General features: G+C 37.4%; 1 protein-coding gene across 5 annotated transcripts; it reads left to right on the plus strand.

The window, feature by feature from the left end:
• Positions 1 to 7,395: 7,395 nt before the first annotated feature.
• LOC116930708 (vascular endothelial growth factor receptor kdr-like) lies at positions 7,396 to 16,720 on the plus strand. Of its 5 annotated transcripts, XM_045168579.1 has the most exons (24): positions 7,396 to 7,938; positions 8,068 to 8,158; positions 8,593 to 8,726; positions 8,841 to 9,045; positions 9,136 to 9,275; positions 10,032 to 10,194; positions 10,672 to 10,826; positions 10,909 to 11,095; positions 11,176 to 11,481; positions 11,553 to 11,743; positions 11,805 to 11,994; positions 12,081 to 12,257; positions 12,328 to 12,480; positions 12,562 to 12,683; positions 12,750 to 13,004; positions 13,069 to 13,219; positions 13,277 to 13,501; positions 13,569 to 13,719; positions 13,814 to 13,926; positions 14,019 to 14,245; positions 14,343 to 14,465; positions 14,590 to 14,719; positions 15,102 to 15,465; positions 15,539 to 16,720. In XM_045168579.1, exons 2-24 carry the CDS (start codon positions 8,104 to 8,106, stop codon positions 15,996 to 15,998), a joined length of 4,377 nt encoding a protein of 1,458 aa, XP_045024514.1. In that variant the 5' UTR covers positions 7,396 to 7,938; positions 8,068 to 8,103; the 3' UTR covers positions 15,999 to 16,720. The 5 variants fall into 5 exon arrangements, with proteins under 5 accessions (XP_045024514.1, XP_045024515.1, XP_045024517.1 ...); XM_045168580.1 differs by lacking the exon at positions 10,032 to 10,194 and adding an exon at positions 9,517 to 9,676 and having other exon boundaries at positions 7,396 to 8,158; XM_045168582.1 differs by lacking the exon at positions 10,032 to 10,194 and adding an exon at positions 9,517 to 9,676 and having other exon boundaries at positions 7,396 to 8,158; positions 14,022 to 14,245.
• Positions 16,721 to 17,248: the final 528 nt, after the last annotated feature.

Here is a 17,248-nt window from a genome sequence, read left to right on the forward strand (position 1 = left end):
ATTTTGAATGATACAACTTCCGTTGAAATGAAGCTGAACTTGTTGACAATTTAATAAGAAAACTTTTCATCAAACCATTGAGTAACTAGAAAATTCCTTAATTTTAACGATTTTTTTTAAAGTTTTACCCACTGCAATTTATTTCTATTTTTTGTTTTTGAAATCTTTCAGCATACAAATGTTTCAGGTTAGTTTCGGTACTAGCTGGTACCAAACTCTGGTTGCCTACTAATCCATCCCAACGCCAACAACACCGTAGCTTGATTGTCGTCCATTAGCCGTACAAATTACGTAATCATTTAACGTTATCGCATAAAAATGAGATCGGAAGCGATTTAATTAGTAGTTTTAACATCGTTTCGTCTAGGTTATCGTTCGTTAGGTTGTCATGTGATGGAAAGCCGGGTAACGCTAATGGTTATGAATACCTAATGCATATTTTCCGATTTGATTTCCTGTAAAAGAAACCATAAAAGTATATCATGAGGTGAATCAGGAGTGGGGAGGAGGTACTCTTTACATAGGAGAACTTGAGCTACGCGTTGCAAGCCCCAGAGATGGCGTTGAAGCGGGTGGGTTCAGAAATTTGAAAGAAGAAAAATAAGATAAACACTAGGGGCCCTCACTCCGTTCAGGAAGTTCCCGATAGGGTCCGGCCTGGTCGCCAATTCGCCATAGAATCTCGGAAACCATTTGTCCTTACGGCAAAACTGACAACGTATCCATGTAGGATGAAGACGAAGTGTGAAGTAATCATCCCCGCTTCACCCCGCCTCCCCATTTTTGTCAAAATCGGCCAAAAACGACATCTCTTGAAATTATCCAAAATCCCACGGCATAATCGAAATTGAACGCTGATTTCGCATTAGTCATTGGTTTTCTCGTTAAACAAGCCGTTTCAAAAATTAACGAAAACAGTGCTGTTAGCGCAACAACTTAATTTAGGGTTTTAACGTTTTAATAAAAAACTATAAAACCAATAGAAAAATTCATCTGATTTTCGTGATTTTCATTCAATTTTAAATCGAATTCATGTATTTTAAGCAAAATTTGAAATTTGGCCAAAAATGAAAAAGTGGGAAGGGTATAGCCTTCCCACTTTTGTCAAAATCGGCCAAAAACGACATCTCTTGAAATTATCCAAAAATCATACGGCATAATCGAAATTAAACGCTGATTTTGATTTTGTGATTCGTTTTCTCATTATACCAGCCGTTAAAAAAATTAACGAAAACAGTGCTGTTAGCGCAAGAACTTCATTTATGGTTTTTAACATCTAAATGAAAAACTATAAGACCAATAGAAAAATAAACCTGATTTCCGTGATTTTCATTCAATTCTGAATCTAAATCATGTATTTTAAGCCAAATTTGAAATTTGGTCAAAAATGAAAAAGTGGGAAGGGTATAGCCTTTCCACTTTTGTCAAAATCGGCCAAAAATGACATCTCTTGAAATTCTCCAGAAATCAGACGGTATAATCGAAATTGAACGCTGATTTCGATTTAGTCATTGGTTTTCTCTTTAGACTAGCCGTTAAAAAAATTAACGAAACTGTTAGCGCACCAACTTCATTTATGGTTTTTAACATGTAAATGAAAAACTATAAGACCAATAGAAAAATAAACCTGATTTCCGTGATTTTCATTCAATTCTGAATCTAAATCATGTATTTTAAGCCAAATTTGAAATTTGGTCAAAAATGAAAAAGTGGGAAGGGTATAGCCTTTCCACTTTTGTCAAAATCGGCCAAAAATGACATCTCTTGAAATTCTCCAGAAATCAGACGGTATAATCGAAATTGAACGCTGATTTCGATTTATTCATTGGTTTTCTCTTTAGACTAGCCGTTTAAAAAATTAACGAAAAGCTGTTAGCGCACCAACTTCATTTATGGTTTTTAACATGTAAATGAAAAACTATAAAACCAATAGAAAAATTAACCTGATTTCCGTGATTTTCATTCAATTCTGAATCTAAATCATGTATTTTAAGCCAAATTTGAAATTTGGTCAAAAATGAAAAAGTGGGAAGGGTATAGCCTTTCCACTTTTGTCAAAATCGGCCAAAAATGACATCTCTTGAAATTCTCCAGAAATCAGACGGTATAATCGAAATTGAACGCTGATTTCGATTTAGTCATTGGTTTTCTCTTTAGACTAGCCGTTAAAAAAATTAACGAAAACAGTTCTGTTAGCGCACCAACTTCATTTATGGTTTTTAACATGTAAATGAAAAACTATAAAACCAATAGAAAAATAAACCTGATTTCCGTGATTTTCATTCAATTCTGAATCTAAATAGTGTATTTTAAGCCAAATTTGAAATTTGGTCAAAAATGAAAAAGTGGGAAGGGTATAGCCTTTCCACTTTTGTCAAAATCGGCCAAAAATGACATCTCTTGAAATTCTCCAGAAATCAGACGGTATAATCGAAATTGAACGCTGATTTCGATTTAGTCATTGGTTTTCTCTTTAGACTAGCCGTTAAAAAAATTAACGAAACTGTTAGCGCACCAACTTCATTTATGGTTTTTAACATGTAAATGAAAAACTATAAAACCAATAGAAAAATAAACCTGATTTCCGTGATTTTCATTCAATTCTGAATCTAAATCATGTATTTTAAGCCAAATTTGAAATTTGGCCAAAAATGAAAAAGTGGGAAGGGTATAGCCTTTCCACTTTTGTCAAAATCGGCCAAAAATGACATCTCTTGAAATTCTCCAGAAATCAGACGGTATAATCGAAATTGAATCTGATTTCGATTTGGTTATTGGTTTTCTCTTTAGACTAGCCGTTTAAAAAATTAACGAAAACAGTTCTGTTAGCACACCAACTTCATTTATGGTTTTCAACATGTAAATGAAAAACTATAAGACCAATAGAAAAATAAACCTGATTTCCGTGATTTTCATTCAATTCTGAATCTAAATCATGTATTTTGAGCCAAATTTGAAATTTGGCCAAAAATGAAAAAGTGGGAAGGGTGTTGCCTTTCCACTTTTTTGAAAATCGGCCAAAAAATGACATCTCTTGAAATTCTCCAAAAATCAGACGGCATAATCGAAATTGAACGCTGATTTCAATTTAGTCATTGGTTTTCTCTTTAGACTAGCCGTTAAAAAAATTAACGAAAACAGTTCTGTTAGCGCACCAACTTCATTTATGGTTTTTAACATGTAAATGAAAAACTATAAGACCAATAGAAAAATTAACCTGATTTCCGTGATTTTCATTCAATTCTGAATCTAAATCATGTATTTTGAGCCAAATTTGAAATTTGGCCAAAAATGAAAAAGTGGGAAGGGTATAGCCTTTCCACTTTTTTGAAAATCGGCCAAAAATGACATCTCTTGAAATTCTCCAAAAATCAGACGGCATAATCGAAATTGAACGCTGATTTCAATTTGGTCATTGGTTTTCTCTTTAGACTAGGCGTTAAAAAAATTAACGAAAACAGTTCTGTTAGCGCACCAACTTCATTTATGGTTTTTAACACGTAAATGAAAAACTATAAGACCAATAGAAAAATAAACCTGATTTCCATGATTTTCATTCAATTCTGAATCTAAATCATGTATTTTGAGCCAAATTTGAAATTTGGCCAAAAATGAAAAAGTGGGAAGGGTATAAGCCTTCCCACTTTTGTCAAAATGGGCCAAAAACGACATCTCTTAAAATTCTCCAAAAATCAGACGGCATAATCGAAATTGAACGCTGATTTCAATTTGGTCATTGGTTTTCTCTTTAGACTAGCCGTTAGAAAAATTAACGAAAACAGTTCTGTTAGCGCACCAACTTCATTTATGGTTTTTAACATGTAAATGAAAAACTATAAGACCAATAGAAAAATAAACCTGATTTCCGTGATTTTCATTCAATTCTGAATCTAAATCATGTATTTTGAGCCAAATTTGAAATTTGGCCAAAAATGAAAAAGTGGGAAGGGTATAGCCTTTCCACTTTTTTGAAAATCGGCCAAAAATGACATCTCTTGAAATTCTCCAAAAATCAGACGGCATAATCGAAATTGAACGCTGATTTCAATTTGGTCATTGGTTTTCTCTTTAGACTAGCCGTTTAAAAAATTAACGAAAACAGTTCTGTTAGCGCACCAACTTCATTTATGGTTTTTAACATGTAAATGAAAAACTATAAGACCAATAGAAAAATAAACCTGATTTCCGTATTTTCATTCAATTCTGAATCTAAATCATGTATTTTAAGCCAAATTTGAAATTTGGCCAAAAATGAAAAAGTGGGAAGGGTACAGCCTTCCCACTTTTGTCAAAATGGGCCAAAAACGACATCTCTTAAAATTCTCCAAAAATCAGACGGCATAATCGAAATTGAACGCTGATTTCAATTTGGTCATTGGTTTTCTCTTTAGACTAGCCGTTAAAAAAATTAACGAAAACAGTTCTGTTAGCGCACCAACTTCATTTATGGTTTTTAACACGTAAATGAAAAACTATAAGACCAATAGAAAAATAAACCTGATTTCCGTGATTTTCATTCAATTCTGAATCTAAATCATGTATTTTGAGCCAAATTTGAAATTTGGCCAAAAATGAAAAAGTGGGAAGGGTATAGCCTTTCCACTTTTTTGAAAATCGGCCAAAAATGACATCTCTTGAAATTCTCCAAAAATCAGACGGCATAATCGAAATTGAACGCTGATTTCAATTTGGTCATTGGTTTTCTCTTTAGACTAGCCGTTAAAAAAATTAACGAAAACAGTTCTGTTAGCGCACCAACTTCATTTATGGTTTTTAACATGTAAATGAAAAACTATAAGACCAATAGAAAAATAAACCTGATTTCCGTATTTTCATTCAATTCTGAATCTAAATCATGTATTTTAAGCCAAATTTGAAATTTGGCCAGAATTGAAAAAGTGGGAAGGCTATTCAAAATGGGCCAAAAACGACATCTCTTAAAATTCTCCAAAATTCAGACGGCATAATCGAAATTGAACGCTGATTTCAATTTGGTTATTGGTTTTCTCTTTAGACTAGCCGTTTAAAAAATTAACGAAAACAGTTCTGTTAGCACACCAACTTCATTTATGGTTTTCAACATGTAAATGAAAAACTATAAGACCAATAGAAAAATAAACCTGATTTCCGTGATTTTCATTCAATTCTGAATCTAAATCATGTATTTTGAGCCAAATTTGAAATTTGGCCAAAAATGAAAAAGTGGGAAGGGTGTTGCCTTTCCACTTTTTTGAAAATCGGCCAAAAATGACATCTCTTGAAATTCTCCAAAAATCAGACGGCATAATCGAAATTGAACGCTGATTTCAATTTGGTCATTGGTTTTCTCTTTAGACTAGCCGTTAAAAAAATTAACGAAAACAGTTCTGTTAGCGCACCAACTTCATTTATGGTTTTTAACATGTAAATGAAAAACTATAAGACCAATAGAAAAATTAACCTGATTTCCGTGATTTTCATTCAATTCTGAATCTAAATCATGTATTTTGAGCCAAATTTGAAATTTGGCCAAAAATGAAAAAGTGGGAAGGGTATAGCCTTTCCACTTTTTTGAAAATCGGCCAAAAATGACATCTCTTGAAATTCTCCAAAAATCAGACGGCATAATCGAAATTGAACGCTGATTTCAATTTGGTCATTGGTTTTCTCTTTAGACTAGCCATTTAAAAAATTAACGAAAACAGTTCTGTTAGCGCACCAACTTCATTTATGGTTTTTAACATGTAAATGAAAAACTATAAGACCAATAGAAAAATAAACCTGATTTCCGTCATGTATTTGAAGCCAAATTTGAAATTTGGCCAAAAATGAAAAAGTGGGAAGGGTAGGCTATACCCTTTCCACTTTTGTCAAAATCGGCCATAAATGACATCTTTTGAAATTCTCCACAAATCAGACGGAGTAATCGAAATTGAACGCTGATTTCGATTTAGTCATCGGTTTTCTCTTTAGACTAGCCGTTTAAAAATCCGGTGATTTTTGTTGAATTCCAAGAGATGTCGTTTTTTGCAGATTTTGGCAAACATGGAAAGGCTTCCCACTTTTTCATTTTTTGCCAAATTTCAAATTTTCCTTAAAATACATGATTTCGATTCAGAATTGAATGATAATCACGGAAATCAAGTTTATTCTTCAATTTCCCTAACAGTTTATGAAATAAAAGTAAAAAACAAAGTTAGGGCGCTAACAGCCCTTTGTTTTATTTAATTTAAAAAATGGTTGATTTAACAAGAAATCCAATCACATAATCGAAATCAGCGTTAAATTTTGATAATGACGGGTGATTTTTGTTGAATTCCAAGATAGGTCGTTTTTTGCAGAATTTGACAAAAATGGGAAGGCTATATACCCTTCTCACTTTTTTAAATTTTGTATAATTTAAAATTTTTCTTAAATACTTGATTTTGATTAAGAATTGAATGAAAAACGTGGATATTTAGTTTAATTTTCAATTGGTTTTATAGTTAATGAACTAAATGTAAAAAACCAAAACTAAAGGTCGGGCGCTAACAGCACTTTGTTGGTTTTGTTTTTTTATTTTAAAAGCGACTTATTTAGCAAGAAAATCAATCACTTAATCAAAATCAGTGGTCATTTTGGATTTTACAGTGTAATTTTCTTTCTTTAATGCTTTCTGGAACTTTGCGAACACCGGAAGCCGTTGAGTTAACTAATTTTGCATGGTTTACATTCAAAATTTAACGAGCTTTACGACTTCTTGGCTTAGTTACCAAAATTATTCTTTGGTTACCATTTACGACTATTGGGAATAAAGTCTGCTTTTAGCTTTGCGAAAGCATTCAAATTGGGCTGTGCGTGGAATCTGAAGCCAAGTTGCCATAGAGACCTATTTCCATGTCAGTACTAAATTGCCCATCTAGCGACGGCTGGGATAACCTTTAGGGGATTATCTGAGACCCGGTGTTATTACCGGAAGGTACTGGCACGAGACACATAAAGTGCGAGTTTTATTTTTCCATTCTTTTTCTCAGCTTATCGACAGTCATCAGGGCCAAGTCCGATTTCGCTTTAATATTATACCAGAATCATGAAAATCGACTTGGTTTTCAATTTTGTAACGTAACGAATCGAAAGGAATTATTTGATTCATTAAAAAAAAGTGTGTTACTGTAGTTCTAAGCCAACCTGTGGCAACGCCATCTCTAGGCTTCACAACGGGGAACTGAATCTGTAATGTGCGCTATACGTTCGTCCCAATCCGCCTCCTTCATGCTTCGTGGAGAACGAGAAAAATTTAGTTAGGCTATGGAGGCATCTAGCGGTAGATCGGCGTAGTCGTTACAGATATTCTGGCCTCGCCCAATTCCTCCCGTACCCCGCGGGCTTTACGTGTTCTTTCTGCATTGTATACATATATACAAAAGCCTTTTACGTTTCTCAGCCCAGTCTAGCCCGGTCATAGGGTTTGTGTACGATTGCGGAGCTCAAATCAACAGGCAGCCAGTTTTGCCTAACGAAATTTTTAACGAGCTGTATAGATAGATTTCATCAAAAATTCTTGCGGTTGCGCTATTCACGATCGTTTTTCATCTGGTTTGTTGGCGGTTTTAGTTTAAAAATCATCCCGCTCTACACAGCACGTAGACAGTACAAGTCGTGTCAGTCAACAATAAATGGAGAGGTGACGGTGTGTGCGCAGCTAATTCTTTGCGATTTAACCGATTCGTGATGTCTGGTGACTAAAGGGTGTGCCGAATTGTGTCCCATCAACCATTGTTATTGAGTCTGCTTAATAGTGTCAAAGCTGCGTTGTATCCGTGCATTTCGAAATGAAATGATGACGTCAAAGCCGTGCTCACCTTCCCAGTAGAAAACCCAGGAAAAAGGAGAGCCAGCGAACGTGTTTTCACCTTTGGCAGAGGGAAAACAACACTGCCCTCAAGCAAAAGAGAAACTTGGTTTTTCATAGACGTGCTGATATGACCGTCATTTTTAACGAATTCCACAACTCTTAAACAAACTCATTTCACTGTGTCCCTTTCTGTACCGGCCTTGGCGGTTTCCTACCGAAATTGACCGTGCTACCGAACGTGATCCTGCAAATAGTGGGGAAAGGAATCTCATACGCCCCGTGACGACAAAATGTTACAAATTCGTCATTCAATTGTGGTCGTCGCTGTTGCCTTCATAGGTTTAGGTAGGAGAATTACGTTTCTTTCTTCTTTTTTTGTGTCATATTGTTTTCAAATTTCAACACAAGGGCGGTTTGATGCCTGTTGGGGTTTGATATCACAAATGTGTGTCGACGGGATGTGGGGACTACCATCGCCACAAAACTTATACCGATAAAACCTGAGGCGTCTTCTAAGGCTGATAAGAACCACTGTGCGATAGATCAACTATGTGCGCATATTATTTTACCCATGACCTAGCGACAACGAATTTACACCATGTCGAATCAAAAATCTAGAGCTCCCACTTTTGTTTTTCATTTGTCTTCATTGTTATCAACTGGGCATTTAAACAAAAAAAAAGCTTACATTTTTCTCCGTATTTTCTAATGGCGTAATTTGCATATCTATCATAAATTTCGCAATTGATCAATGACGTTTATTTTACCACCGTTGCCAGCTGTGACAGAATTTACGGGTTCCATTCCTCGGCTGTTCCCGTCTGGCGAAGAACAGATTTATCGAACTGGCGCCAGTTTCCGGCTGACGTGTGAAGCTACAAAACCCGTTGAATGGAAACAACCAATCTTATCGGTGATTTTTTTTTTACGCTATCAAATTATTGCAGATCTTGGTTGAAGCTTATTAGAGTCTTGTGTTTAGATAAGAATGTTTATCGAAACATCTAACGGTCGATTATTTTGTTAGCATCATTTGGAAAGCAGTCATAATGACGAGGCCATAATCACTGAAGAAACAATTCCTTCGCCAGTGGATGGTTACGCGTACCGCTCCATTCTCGAAGTAAATGCAGCCACAATATTAGACACGGGCTATTACATCTGCCATTATGCAGGAAATGATGATATAGAAAATCCCAATGTGGCTGTTAAAACTTATGTCTACGTCGAAGGTACGCGAAATTCGGAAGCCCGAAAATCCCTTGATCAAACTATAATAATTTCATTTTTTTTTTCTTTCTGTTTCATTTATTATCATGCAGATGAATCGAGGTTAATTGTTAGCGTTGGCGATGAGGGCATCGTCACCGTCGTGGCCCATCAATCAAGCCGTGAAGTTATTCCTTGTAAACCTACCAGCCCAAACGTGGAGTTAACCTTGTTCGATCCCAATGGAATGGTGGTAATTCCGCTAAATCTACTCATTATTTCATGATCACGTTAATCGCTATGGAGAAAAGAAATGGGGAATGGAGTTGACGCTTTAACGGTCATTGGTTAAAACGTATTAGCTGCTTTAAAGGGTTTTCTATAGTAGGCCTCCTTGATTCGTGGCTTTTTGTTTATTGGTTGTTGTGTTTCTTTTGTTTGTCTAGTTAATTGTTTAGTTTTGACTATTGTCACCGTTCATCGTTTGCCAACAGATTAACCCACTGACAGATCCCGAATTATGGTCCTACGATCCACATGAAGGTTTCATCGCCAATGACGTGGCGGTGGATATGTCCGGCATGTACATGTGCAACGCGGTTCGACATCAAGACAATTCGCATGAAACAATTACCTACGTTGTCTCTGTTCAGCGTATGTTGCCAAATTTATTTTTTTGTTGTTGTTCGGTTGTATCCGCGTGTGCGTCATCACACTTTAGCGATTGGCTTTCCTTTGCTTTTTAGCTTCTGGCTTGTATAACCTTAGATGGGTGCATGGTATATTGACTGCACGACGTGAGCCTTGTTTAAACAAAAGACTAACGTTTTGCAGAACGCCAAACAGATTTTTTGCTGAACGTCGATTCTTTATTTCTGTGTTTTGCTATAGCATGGAGATATTAGCTCATATGTCATTTAGGAACAGCTGTTAATTAAGCGAAAAATGTGGATATTATATATCTTTGTCGGTGGGTGTGTGTGTGTGTGTGGGGCACAATGTGTTACAGGTCGAGCTGGATAACAGCCAGTGGTCCTACGACCCCCATGTGGGCTTTACCATCAACAATCCGTCGTTGGTGCACGATCACGGTTACTACGAATGCCTCGCTAGAAGCACCCATCAGTACAACCATAAGAATCAAACGGTCTCCTTCTTCCTAATAGTCCAGCGTAAGTGCGCCAGATAAAAAAAGCTGCTTTGCTTTCACAATCTTTAAATGATCCCCGAGCTGGCTAAAATGGCGCTTACACTAATCGCATGATGTAGCAATAATTCGTCCAACACGAAATCCGTGTATCAGTTGCCTAGATTGTACTGCTGAATCACATAACCCTATTAATTAAAAAATCTTCTATAGTAAAAATCACGCAATTCTTTTTTTAGTAGCATTGATTAAGCAACATTTTTCATAAAAGAACTAGTAGACTATAGTTTTTTATTAAGCTCAATTTCATCGCTTTTCTAGGGGGAGAAGTAGTCGAAATACAATCAGCCCATTATTTTTCGATACATTTTGTTTAGTGTAATTACTAGGTTGAAGCTGTTTCCCACCTGGCATATATACTAGAATGCGTACATGATTATTGTATAATATTCTTGTTTTGACAATGATGTTTAATGCCTTGTTTTTTAAATTATTCCTGCAGCCGCAACAGCTGGAGCTCCAAAACCGCACATCAACGACGCATTTGCTAGCAAGATAGCTCTTCGTGACAGTTTCCAACTGAATTGCTCGGCGTCTTACGATCCTGGTGTAACCATCGATCTGAAATGGATCGTACCCCATCCCGACGGAATAGATGTGAGTGAACGAAAAGATAAACTCATTTTACCAATTTTTTTTTTTTATTATTATTTAAAAACAATTATTTTTCCAAATCCAGGGCCGACGTGTACGAACTGGCAAATTGTCCGTCAACAAAGGCTGGGTAGGCGGCATGGAACAGCAAATCGCCCATCAAGTGTTGGATGTCACTAATGCTACCGAAGAAGACGAAGGCTATTACAAGTGTAAAACCATCGATCATACTCAGAAATTCGAATTGACTAGCGTTTTCATCAAAATTCATGGTGAGTATTTAGCGATAGTATAATTCAAAGGTAAACGTTAATTATACAATCATGAAACAACGGTCTTTTATTTCGTCCAGGTGAGGACGTGTCGTACGTCAACATTTCTGATATCGGCCTCCAATCATATTTGGAACAGCCGGCCAACGAGACAATTAAATGGGTTGTTTTTTACGAGGCTTATCCCAAGCCACAAATCATCTGGTCAAAAGGCAGCCGAGAGAACGTCATCAGGAATACAACTTCAAAATACGTTATCAAAGACGAATTGAGGAGAACCGTTTTGGAGATCAAAGAGATTGGACTTGCTGATAGTGGCCAGTATTTGCTCACCGTCCACACTAACAAAGTGCAAGATACGCGTAGTTTTACCCTTCGTGTCACAGGTATCAAGAGAATTGTTGTGTGTTTATACAGTTTTTTAAATCCTGATTTGTTCTTTATATATTTACTATAGACAAGCCAATAGTGAAAGCACATACAGATTCACACAGTAAAGCGGTCCACTTTAATGAACGATTCAATGTGGGTTGCCAGATTCTAGCTTACCCTGAATCTGATGTCAAACTGTTTTTTCGCGAATGTCTTCCTCAAAATCCTTGTGCCACTACGTGGAGCCAACTGCCATTAAATCAAACCTTTTGGCCGGTAAATTCTTAAATCAAAATGCATTAAAAGGTCTATTATTCGTAATGTACCGATCAAACAGGACAAAACATCGGGCAATGAAGAAAAGATTAAAATCAGTAGAGTTGATTTCCAAACGAAAAAACTGATTGTATCAGGACAAGCCAAAGTGGCTGGACAGTACAGATGTGAAGCTTGCAACACGTTGGGTTGTACAGGAGGTCCTCAGGATAAAATTTCAGCTGTCCAAATCTTTGTCAGCGATTTGTCCAGTAAGAATATCAAATAATAGAAAGAAAAAAAAAATTAATGCAACTGAAAAAATTAAGAAACCTTTTTTCTATTACGTGATTTTTAGGTGACAGTGTCAATGGGACAGAGCTGATAAAATCACATCAGCTTAATCCGGTGGCCGGAGAGAATTTCAATTTAACGTGCGGTGCTTTGTTGCACAAATTCAAACGAGAAATCTCCTGGTGGTGGACAGATTCTAATGGTCAAACATTTAGAATCACTAGCAACGACAAACCTCCAGGTTAGCTTTCAACTTCTTTCATTTCTTCCTAGAATTTTTAAAACAATCTATTGAATTAAAACATTTTTAGGGGCAGTACTATCGAATAACTTGAAAAGATATTCGTACTCTGAGGTATTGGAATGGCCACGCATATCAAAAGATGCTACTGGAACGTACATTTGCCAAACCACCTATCTGGACAATAACTCGTTCAACACTTCGGTCACCATTGAAATCCTTTGTGAGTAAAACAACAACAAAAAACAGAACAATACTGAGTCCAAATCTTATACTATTTAAATTAATATTTGATTTCCTTTAGCTGGACGACCTCCGGTAATTCGTAATACCAGTAATTCGGATATATCCATCGAGCAATTTACCGAATTATCTCTTTTTTGCAACGCTGATGGACTACCCACTCCGAAAGCCGAATGGATCAAGGTAATAACAAAAACACTTAACAAAAGATTTAGTTAAAAATTAAATTATTAATTCGATTGATTATAGGACGGAACTGTCATAACGGAAGGAGTGGCATACACGGCGGCAGGCTGGTCACTGTACATACGATACGCCAACATTAGTCACGCTGGATGGTACACTTGCCGTTTCAGCAACATAAATGGCACGGAGGAGCGTACGATGTTTGTGGATATTCGCGAAAAGCCCGTCCATGCGGGAATCATCGTTGCCATAGTGATTGTTGTTGCCATTGTTTTAGTTCTGATCATCATTCTAGCCAAAAAAGTTCACCAAGATAAGGTAAAATGAGTTGTATTCTTAAGTGTTATTTGATTTACGTCGATGTTGTTCTTTTCATTTGTAGAAACACAAAGAATTCTTCCGTGCAAATCAACTCGACATTTTCGACAAAGGAAATCCGGAGAGCATCAATCCAGACTTGCCCATCGACGAACAAACCGAATTATTGCCGTACGACAAACGATGGGAATTTCCTCGCGATCGTCTTAAATTAGGTGCGATAGTTTGCAAATGTCCAATTGGCGAATAACATCAACAATTCTTTCAATCAGGCAAGCAACTGGGAGCGGGAGCGTTCGGTAGGGTTGTTAAAGCAGAAGCTGAGGGCATTGACGGCTGCGAACCAATGACAACAGTGGCAGTTAAAATGGTCCGCTCTCACGGTAACATGATTGGCTTGAAAGCCTTGATGTCCGAATTGAAAATTATGATCCATATGGGCTCGCATTTGAACGTGGTGAACGTCCTCGGAGCTTGCACGAAAAACGTGACCAAAGGTATATATGTGGTTTTCTTTTTCAAAATTGATATTTCGTTCAAAACTGAAGGCTGTTTGGTTCCCAGGCGAATTGCTGGTGATTGTTGAATACTGCCGCTACGGTAATATTCAGAATTACCTCATCCGCAACCGAGCCAGTTTCATCAATCAAGTCGATTCGAGAGGTTACATCAACCCGTCCATCGGAGAAGATCAACTGGCCGAAGCAGACGCACAGTTTGTCCAATCTACTTTTGTCTATTTTCCATTAGTAAACGAAAAAAAAAGGATAGCATTTTGATTAAATTGTGTTGTGTTTTCATCTATACAGACGAGGCTACCAGGCGCCCAGGAGTCCACTGGGAAGCCATTCGACCAGCAAAAACTACAGTGGCTCACCATCGGAAAATACTGATATTACTTTCCTCTCCATGTCACCAACTGGTACACAATTCACTTATCTTTTTATACTACACATGTATTCATTATTAACAGAAAATAGAAATAAATAAATTGCAAGCAATGTTCGGTTATAGCAGGTGGCGCTAGACAATCGGAGTTGGTCGAGGGAGTCGACAGCAATGGACACACCATCTTGACTTCGGCACCTTCCAGCTCATCTGGCAACCAACCTTATCCACCTTGGAGGTCGAATTACCGTGGCGATTACCGCGATTTACCGGAACAACCTTTATCCACTCGCGACCTGCTCTGCTGGTCTTTCCAAATCGCTCGCGGCATGGACTACCTCGCCCGTCGCAGGGTATCATTTTCTTTTTAAAAAGATAACAATAAGAGAGGGGACAGCAGTTGCGTCACAATTCAGTCACTTTAAAAGTACGTGTGGTCTTCTTCGTTAGATTCTTCATGGTGACTTGGCAGCGCGTAATGTCCTACTCGCCGACAACAATATCGTGAAAATAGCCGATTTCGGCCTGGCGCGCGAAGTCTACCGATCTGGAAATTACAAGAAGAAAGGAGAGGTACAAACCGCTAAAAGTTTGCTTGATTGTGTGGAGTTGGTGTATTCCATGGACGGCACTTTATACCTTTTGTGTGTGTGTGGGACACTTAATCCTTATATTGTTGTATGAAATCTGCTTTTAGGGACCTTTACCGGTCAAGTGGATGGCTATTGAATCGATTGTTGATCGGGTGTTTTCGACCCAGTCAGACGTGTGGTCATTCGGCATCGTTCTTTGGGAGCTTTTCTCCCTCGGCAAAACTCCTTATCCGGGTAAGTTCATTTGTGGCAAACAAGTTTTTAGACGATTCATTTTCTTTTTCTTTTTTTCCTTCTACTCTTAAAAAATTTCATTGCTTTGTTGACAAAGAAGAAGAAAACGGAATCCATTTATTTCAATCGGACAAGTTTTTGTTTTGTTTAGTCGAACGAACTCAGAAACGAATGGCAAAGTAATCCCACAACTTGATGGAGTATCCTCCCTATCGAAATCTCCTCCCTCTTGCAGCTGTATTGACGTAGACCCAATTAGTAGAGTTCCGACATTTTAGACCGATAAGACAATTTCCGTTTTCTTTTTTTTTTAGTATAAAAGATAAAAAAAATTTTTAAACAGCAAGTTGATTCCGATCTTTTTTTCTTTTTAAAACCATAGGAATGGAAGCTGATGAACAGTTTTTCATCAGATTGCGACAAGGCTATCGTATGGACAAGCCAAAATATGCGCCCAACAAGATCTACCAGTTCATGAAAGATTGTTGGCTGCATGACCCTACCGAAAGACCGGATTTCACGACCTTATCTGACGCGTTGGGCGAACAACTGGACGCTTCCGTCAGGCGTCATTACATCGATCTAAATGACGCCTACATCGAGTCGAATAATGCCAAAGAATCAACTGATTACTTGAGCATGATGAATCCAGTGAATTACGTCAATGTCGGCAGTGGACCATCTCCCATGCCTGGACGCCAATACGCTAATCTACCATCTACCAGCGCCATTGAAGAAAACAATGAGTAAAAAGAATAATTAACATTCCTTGTAGAGCTGTATAACTTTTAAAATGACACTCGTTTTGGGTTTTAACAGCCAAACATCGCATTACCTGGCCATGGGGAGCGTTGGTTTACCGAGCGATAGCCTTCCAGGTGATGGTTACTTGTTCATGACGAACGCAGACTCCAGGACGCCGATCTCACGCGATAGCGGCATTCGCATGGATTCCACTAGTTCCGAGTTAAAATTTTCAAACAAATTGCGTATGGTCGATGAAGAGTTGCCAAACAGTTTAGAAATGCATCCGATGCTGGGCCCAGCGTCGCCCAATCAAGTGGAGACAGGCCCAAAGATCAACGGTTTTTCCAATCCTAATTATCAGAATCCACCTGTGATCAAGTGTTCCGACCTGGACGATGTTCCCTTGGCCACGAAGAAAACCAATTCACCGGCGATAGGCAAACAATTGTATGTCAACGTAAATCAATCGCCTGCCAGCGAGGACGAAGAGCCACACTACGTCAACCCTAAAAACAATGCAAGAATCGTTTGATGACGCAACGCACATCTTATCGCGCTTTGTTTGTTAAGTGTCTGTAACTGTTGTTGATTCATTGGTGTGTGTGTGTGTGCTCCCTGTCTGTAACGTCTCGCGAGTTTACATCAATTACTTAAATGCCCCGTTTTCGTAACGGACATTCAGTGATTGAAAGCCACGTTTCAAAAGCTTGGCATTACGGCTGAGTTTCATTTCGATTAGTTAACACCATGTAGAGTCAAATGTGAATGTAATCTGATAAAAAGAAAAGATGTTTACTACGTTTTAACAACCGCTTCGCTAAGGATTACGCATCGAACGTTTTATCAGTTCAATTGAAACAGGGCATTAATCAACTGTGTGTCATCTGCATTCGTTTACCAACTTGCTCTTGCGCTTCGATTAAAACGAACAATATGTCCCTCAATTTTATTTGGGGTTTGCAAAAGCAGAAGAGTATTTTTTTGCCTTGTAGCCAAAGCCAACATATGATTATTATTATCGTTGTATTATCGTTGCCAGCCATTGCCGAAAAACGTACCTTTCATTTGTTGTTTAACTGTGTTGCTTCATTGTGCAAGTGTGATCCATGTTATTGCCAAAAGTATCCTCGATCAATATTCCCAAATATTTTGAAATCATTATCAAGATTGTTTTAACTTGATGTGCCCTCAAGTTTTGCACGACATTGTTTTTTTTTGTCTCTCCCCTCATTAATACACGACATTTATTAAATATTTTAATGGTCTAAAAAATAATAATAATTCGCTTTCTTTCTTCAATCCTCTCGTATACACCAGCAATTAGTGTAATCTATTTCCATTCCATTACATGATGGCATTGCCGACCATTGCTGACAAGCGGCGTTTTTACGCTTACCCCATAAGCCGAAGGGGGGGAGCCGGTGTGTAGTTTATTAAAAGGACCGCGAGTCCGAGCGTATTAAACATCCAACATTACATGCGGCTAGAAAAAAGAAAACTTAGCTCGTAAAAAAAACAAAAAACGAACAGTCTAGCAAAACAAACAGTGAGAGACGAGACGCATGAAAATATATACCGTAACCCCTTTTTTTTCGGGTTAGTAAAGAAGATGAAAAAAAATATGTATACGTATATATTTACGTAAAGGAGGGGAAATTTACTCATGAGTTAAAATGAAGGAAAAAAAAAAAGAGAAGTCGGCATGTTAAGAGTTTTTAAAATAGATTAATGATAATAAGAAAATCCAGTGGGGGGGAAATTGGCTTTAGATAATGACCCTAA

The sequence above is a fragment of the Daphnia magna genome, linkage group LG1 (assembly GCF_020631705.1).
Source record: "Daphnia magna isolate NIES linkage group LG1, ASM2063170v1.1, whole genome shotgun sequence".
NCBI lineage: Eukaryota > Metazoa > Arthropoda > Branchiopoda > Diplostraca > Daphniidae > Daphnia > Daphnia magna.

Bases quoted from the DNA above. Each gene is read 5' to 3' on its own strand.
- LOC116930708 (XM_045168578.1), top strand. From the start codon at position 8,104: ATGTTACAAATTCGTCATTCAATTGTGGTCGTCGCTGTTGCCTTCATA. The intron at 13,220-13,276 runs GTGCGATAGTTT...TCTTTCAATCAG, and splicing joins TCGCGATCGTCTTAAATTAG to GCAAGCAACTGGGAGCGGGA. The intron at 15,466-15,538 runs GTAAAAAGAATA...GGGTTTTAACAG, and splicing joins GCCATTGAAGAAAACAATGA to CCAAACATCGCATTACCTGG.